General features: G+C 36.8%; 1 gene segment (V, D, J or C); it reads left to right on the top strand.

Annotated features, from left to right (window-relative positions):
- The first annotated feature begins 1,131 nt into the window (after positions 1-1,131).
- Positions 1,132-1,591, top strand: LOC121438525. The segment is given in 2 exon segments: positions 1,132-1,174; positions 1,254-1,591. Coding segments are annotated over 2 exon segments (381 nt in total).
- Positions 1,592-7,644: the final 6,053 nt, after the last annotated feature.

The following is a 7,644-nucleotide window of genomic DNA, read 5'->3' as shown; positions in this document are numbered from 1 at the left end:
AGAGAAACCCTGTCTCAAATAAAAAAAAAGGAAAAAAAAAAAAACAGAATCCCACGTGGTCCTGACTTCCTTGCTCATGTTCTCCCTCCTTCTGCTCCTCATTGGGACCTTGGGAGCTCAGTCCAGTGCTCCAGTGTGGGTCTCTGTCTCTATCTCCATCCATCACCAGATGAAGTTTCTATGGAGATATGCAAGATATTCGTCAGTATTGCTATAGGATAGGGTCATTTCAGGTTCCCTATCCTCAGTTGCCCAAGGAACTAACAGGGGACATCGCCTTGGGTTCCCACGAGGGGTGCACCCACCCACTGAGACAGTGGGGCTGATCTATTGGGAGCTCACCACTGAAAAAAACATGGAATAAAACCGGACTCTCTGAACATGGCGAACAATGAGGTCTGATGAGAAGCCAAGGACGATGGCACTGGGTTTTGATCCTACTTAAAGTTCTGGCTTTGTGTGAGCCTAGCCAGTTTGGATGTTCACCTTTCTAGATATGGACAGAGGGGGGAGGACCTTGGACTTTCCACAGGGCAGGGAACCCTGACTTCTCTTTGGACTGGAGAGGGAGGGGGAGAGGAGTGGGGAAAGAGGGAGAAGGGTAGGAGGAGGGGGAGGAAAATGGGAGGCTGGGAGGAGGCAGAAACTTGTTTTTTTTTTCCTTTTCTCAATAAAAGAAATAAAAAACAGGATCCCATCTCATGGGTGAAAAAAGGGAATGACATTAGTAGCAGTGTGGGCATACTAATCAAAAATCAAGAACTCAGGAAATGTAGTGTGAACAGAAGGTTGGCACCGAGTTGTGAACTAAAAATACAGAAACAGAAGAATTTGATGGGATGGTTGGGCTGGAAATGGATGTGGGTTCATACCAAGATATGTTTACTATGAAGAGTGTAGTACCCATGCTCTCTTATTCCAGACTCTATCTGTAGGAAGTCAGACACACTGTTGACCGTATTGTAATAACCAAGTAAGGTAGTATTCACCTCCAATTTATAAAGTCTAGCCTGACTTCCCTCATGCAAATGTATCTTCTAGCTCTATGATAAATCCCCTCCTGTACTGTGGGAGCTCACATCTCTATCACAGGAGGTCGACCTCTGAAGAAAAGGAGGAGTATCCTAGAAGATGAAACTGTTTGATCTTCTTTACCTGGTGACAGCCCTTCCTGGTGAGTGTTCCCACTTCATACATGTGTCCATGTGGGGTTCTGACAACATGTGATTGACAGAATATTTTTTTGTCTGAAGGAATTCTGTCCCAGATTCAGCTTCAGGAGTCAGGCCCTGGCCTGGTGAAGCCGTCACAATCACTGTCCCTCACCTGCTCTGTCACCGGTTACTCCATTACCGATGGTTACTACCACTGGAGCTGGATCAGACAGTCCCCAGAGAAGAAGTTGGAGTGGATAGGGTACATATACAGTAACGGTGGTAGTACTAATTACAACCCATCATTTAAGAGCCGCGTCTCCATCACTAGAGACACATCCAAGAACCAGTTCTTCTTGCAGCTGAACTCTCTGACCACTGAGGACACAGCCACATATTACTGTGCAAGACACACAGTGAGGGAACTTCAGTATTAGCCCAGACACAAACCTCCCTGTAGAGGAGCTATGGACCAGCAGGGGGAGATCAGCCCTAACTGATCTCAGGAACTTTAAAACTGCAGGCAGAGAAAGAAAAACACTTGGTTTTTCCCTGGATTTTCTAACTGCCTAAGAACAGAGAAGATAGAAGTTCATTCCTCTATCTGATCATGAAATATTTTGTTTTTGTGAAGCCACATTTTTTTTTATTCTAACTGTGTCATTGAAGACATGGTACAAGGCAGTATTTCATGTCATTTTGAATGTGGATGAAGCCTTTACCAACAGACCCATCTTTCTGGTTGTAGGAATATGTTTTAATGACAGTAGTTCTTTGAAACTCAGAAGATTTCACATGACAGTAATTTTCCTGTAACAATTGTGATTTCACTTTCGATTATTTACATATTCTTCTCTGTATGTTGGAGCACATCATAATCTGTTCACATAAAAACAGTTGCTGGGATGCCTACAGAATGATACATATTGTATTTTGGGCTCCACGTATAACTACTGCTGTATTACCAACTGTGCAATGCACAGGAGGGTATGCACTGGTGTCACGTGTGTAGGAGGGAATGGATATAATAACTCTGTTGTCACTATTTACTGTCTTGCAAAGACAAAATATTTTGTGTAAGAAAATATATCAATTGGTAGTAGAATTTTAAACATCATGTCAAATAAATATTCATGTTCACACTGATTATTAATATATTTAAATGTCTCAGAGAAGAATCCACCTCTGACCTAGAAGAGAATTGAAAAGGATGTGTTTAGATCTACTTGGACCTCCACCTTGAGAGATTGTTCATTGATTTGAGATTTTATTCCAAAATTATTAGAGGAATGTAATTCTAACCCAAATATAGACCCTGAAACACAGTGCCTCACTTATGTAACAAAAACAAAAACAACAGCGTAAATGGAATCTTATGATACCACTACTTAAGTGAACAAGACTTCACTTAAGTCTTAAGACTTCAGTTAACAAGACTTATATTAAATTCTGGGATATATCTTGTCAAACTCTCTCTGAACATTAGAAAAGTTTGATCAAAACAAGTATGATAAATATTATCTGAAATTAATAGTCCAAATAATCTTACCAATAAGGAGGGACAGCATGCATAGTTGTTGCAGTCCCTCAGAACCTGCTCTGAACATCTGCCTCTCAATGGAAAATATCTGTCACCATCATGGAAAAACACAGCCTAAAGATCATTCAGAAAGAATTAACGAGTCAAATATAAGATTTCTTGGAATGAAGAACTGGATGGACCTCCAGTCTGGCCAACCAAGACCTACAGACTATCCTCAGTTTTAAGGATGGCCTTGTGAAAAGAGTAGTGGGATTCCAAGCTGAGATTGACTGTAAGAGCAGGGACTCTGTCCTCAGCAGCCCTGGGTTGTGCTCATTCCCCACATTTCTGAAGCTGGATTGTGTCTTTCACCAGTTTCAGATGGACACCAACAAGAACAGGGAAAATTAGTTTCATATTTTGGAGGTATTTTCGAGGGAGTTTTTTTTTTCTAACTTTGATTTTAAGTAGCAAGTTTTGTTTGCAAGGATTGTAGAAATGGACATTTTCCTCCAATACAAACACACACTTTTGAAACACATGGACACTGACATAATCTGAGTCTTACGCTCCTCTAGGACAATATTTTGCCATGGTTTTATCAAATCAGTAATAGTATGAGACGTGTTAAAATGTATAGCATGGAGATTCATATAATTAAAAGAAAAAAAGAATCACCTTCTTTACTTTCCTTCTTCCTGAATAACACTTGTTATTCAGTTATTCAGTAACTAAAGTTTCTGTCTATAATCAGAACATTGCCTCTTGAAGTATTATTATCAGAAACTCTATTCTAAGTTTTTAATTATCAGCTTGGGCACTTTGGCCATTAACCATACGAATGAGGACTGGGATACTATTGGGTAACTGTTTAGAAGTCTCCTTGCCCTACAATTTGATAATAAGTAATACATAAGCTGCAGTGGATAGGGATTTGTTGATACTGTACTGAAGTCACAGATTAAAGTGATGGATGGTGAGTTTTTTGTAGAGTTTGCCACTCAAAGGGTATCCTTTCATGCATACTTGACATACATCTACCATTTAGGTAGTGAAAATACTGTCATCCCCATTCTCTGCATAACGTTTTTAAAATTGTTCTATATGGTGAATATAGGATTTTCAAGGGCATGATTTTGCTGAACTTCTTTTTTAATTGATTTTTAATTGAGCTCTACATTTTTCCCTGCTCCCCTCCCTGTGTCTCCCCTCTCCTTCAACTCTCCCTCAATCGACCCCATTATTTCAATTTAGTCAGGAGATCTTGTCTTTTTCTACTTCTCATGTAGATTAGATCTATGTATGTTACTCTTAGTATGTTCATTTTTGTCTAAGTTCTCTGGGATTGTGATTTGTAGGCTAGGTTTTTTTTTTTGCTTTATGTTTAAACAACACTTAGGAGTGAGTGCATGTGATAATTGTCTTTCTATGTCTGGGTTACCTCACTCAAAACAATTATTTTCTAGCTCCATCCATTTTCATACAGAATTCAAGATGTCATTTTTTTTTTGCTGTGTAGTACTCCATTGTGTAAATGTACCACATTTTTCTTATGCATTATTCGATCGAGGGTCATTTAGGTTGTATACAGGTTCTGGCTATGACAAAAAATGCTGCTATGAACATAGTTGAGCACATGTCCTTGTGGCATGATTGAGCGTCCTTTGGCTATATATCCAAAAGTGGTATTACTGGATCTTGAGGAAGGTTGTTTCCTTATTTTCTGAGAAATCTCCATACAGACATCCAAAGTGGCTGTACCAGCTTTCATTCCCAACAGCAATGCCGAAGTGTTCCTTTACCCCACAGCCTCTCCAGCAAAAGATGTCACCAGTATTTTTGATCTTGGCCATTCTTATAGGTGTAAGATGGAATCTCAGTGTTGTTCTGATTTGCATTGCTCTGATGACTAAGAATGTTGAACATTTCTTTATTCATCTTTCAGCCACTTTAGGTAACTCTGTTGAGAGTTCTTTATTTAGGTATCTACCCCATTTATTATTTTACTGTTTGTTATTTTATAACCAATTTTTTATTTCTGTGTATATTTTGAAGATCAGCCCTGTGTCTTATGTTGGGTTGTTGAAGTTCTTTTCCCATTCTGTAGGCTGTTGTTTGGTCTTGTTGACCACATCCTTTGCTTTACAGAATTTTTTCAGTTTCAGGAAGTCCCATTTATTATGTGTTTCTCTTAGTTTTGTGCTGCTGGGGTTATATTAGGAAGTGGTTTCCTGTGCCAATGCGTTCAAGTTTACTTCCCACTTTCTCTTCTATGAGAAGTGGCTGACTTTATTTTGAGGTCTTTAATCCATTGGACTTGAGCTTTGTGCTGGTGATAGATATCAATTTATTTTCATTTTTCTACATGTTGATGTAAAGTTATGCCAGCATCATTTATAAATATGCTTTCTTTTTTCCATTTGATATTTTTTTCTTTTTTGTCAAAAATCAGCTGTTCAAAGGTGTGTGATTTAATATCTGGGACTTCTATTCAGTTCCATTGGTCCTCCTTTCTGTTCTTATGCCTATAACAGGCTGTTTTTAGTACTGTAGCTCTGTAATAGAGTTTGAAGTCAGGAATTGTGATGGCTTCAGAATTTCTTTAAGGGAAATAATATTTCTTCCTTAGGAGCTTTTTAAAAATTTCAGTGACTATGAATCACTTAATTTATTACTATTTGGCAGGAAATCATGCAGAGATTATATAAGACATTCAATAGGAAAAAACATTTCTAATATTTCTTCTTCCTTTTTTGAGACTGTTTGGAAGTCCTGTGTTGTAGGATGGTGCTTTTTCGTTTCCCATCTGCATAAACTCCAGAAATAATTTTACAGAAAGTATATTGTTTAAATCACTGCTTGGCTAATCAATTAAGTGTATTGCTAACTAGCTCTTACATCTAGAATTAACCCATTCCATTATTTTCTATTTTACTATGGAGGTTGTGGCCAACCGGAAAAGAGCTACCTGACAGCCCGTGTCTTTCCTTTCTGGCAGCTACATGGTATCTTGTGATTTTGTCCTCTTTCTCTTAGCATTCAGTTTACATTTCCCCTGCCTCCCTCTATTCTTTCCTGCACAGGCCTAAGACAGTTTCTTTATTAACCAATGATATTCACAGCATACATATTATAATACCATATCACCTCCCATTTTTTCTTTAAAAAAATGGAAAGTTTTAACTTTAATATAGTAAAATTACATATAACAAAACAATTATCAAGAGAGAATTACAGTTACTATATTTATATATACTTTATCTTTTTATTTTTCATAATTTAAGAAAACTATAATTATAATTATGTATTCTTCAACTTCATCAAAGACTCTAGAAGGATCTAATATTACCTAAGTAGAGAGGAAGTGCATTGTGAGCAAATTCCGAAACAAAAATTGACAGAGACATCTCACTGCCTGGATAGTTACCCAAAGATTTTCTCTACTATTCGGGCATCCATCTCCTGCCTACTGGCCCATAGTATCCAGCAGACTTTTCCATGAAGCAGGAAGTTTCAAAGACAGTTCTGCCTATATTGGCAGCTTGTTACTCACTTTTTATGTGTCCTGCAGCATTACTGGCAGTCTCTTTTATGAAGCAGCAACGCCAAAGGACTGCTTCAAGATAGATAAGATGATAACCAGAAGATAACATGAATTCAAAGTTTAATCTTATATTATCAGAAAATTATGTAATTCTTACATCACATATTCTCAAAGTACAAGTCATTGAGTGCCTTTTAGGCATGACTTTATCCCTGACAAAATGTATAGGGTGCTATTATAATGCTCTGACCTTCACAGTAGAAACATCATATTGCAGAGAGACAGAGTATAACATCAGGCTATACCAAATTTCCATTGTTTCAAGTGTGTTCTTTGAGTCAAGTGCATAGAAGCCCAAAAAGAACTCCCAGTAACCCCAGGGCTTCCTCTCCCTGCCCAATATGCTGAAAAAACTGCAGTGCTTCAAACTGCCATTTATTGACTTCCTTAACAGATAGTATTTGTGCTACAAAACTTTGATGATGCAAAGTCCAGTATATATGTACAGCACTATTTTACTCATTTTTTATACTCTGTCACTGACCCACAGTGTTAACTCTGTACCCTGTGGTAATTGTCTTTCCTTAATGCTCATTATTAGCACAGATTTGCAAACACATCCAAGAAAAATAAAATAATTTGAAACAACTTTAAGTCAGATGTAAGATATCTCTTGGATTTGTCCTCCAAACTTGTTTTTCATAACTCTGTTTCTGAGGATACTAAAAGCTGTGTTTACATTTCTCAATGTATTTCTGTTCTTTTAATCTTATTAAAAGCATCAGATGTGGAAGTAGGTAAAATTAGATTCCAGTAATGATATTCAGTTTTGCTATATCTGGAGTACAAAATAACATAAATCATATTCATATAAGCAAAGGTTTTTATGAGATTTCAAATTATCAAAAATGAATGGTGTATGCTGGACTTTCTTCATGTTTGAACACTGATTTATTGTCAGTTCCTATACTACTAAGAGTATATCCAGATATTTTTGCTTTAATGTGACATTCTCCATTTATTATTAATATATTCTTTGATTCAAACTTGTATTTTTCTAATTGTGTCCTTTTCTTTGTGAATTTATGTAAACATGATTGTAGATATGCAAGTAAATCAAAGGTTTTGTCTCCCATTGGAGCCAGAATTATAAGTGGCGGTATATACATGAGGTTGGTGATAGAAATCAAACCCTGGTCTTTTGGATATCAAGACATGTGTATAACTACTGATCTATCTCACCAGATATATAACTACTCTTTATTACAAACTATCCTTCTACATTTTATTACAACATATATATATATATATATATATATATATATATATATATATATATGCTATATATTAATGTAAATACATGATTTCTTTCAAATCTCACCATTAACCTCTTGCTCTTTTACCAATTTATAACTTTTATTTCC

Source organism: Microtus oregoni, unplaced genomic scaffold (assembly GCF_018167655.1).
Source record: "Microtus oregoni isolate MIOR12 unplaced genomic scaffold, Mior012 000056F_ref0000123, whole genome shotgun sequence".
In the NCBI taxonomy this organism is placed as follows: Eukaryota; Metazoa; Chordata; class Mammalia; order Rodentia; family Cricetidae; genus Microtus; species Microtus oregoni.
Note: the sequence above shows the minus strand (reverse complement) of the source record. Positions and strands in the feature narration are given on the sequence as shown.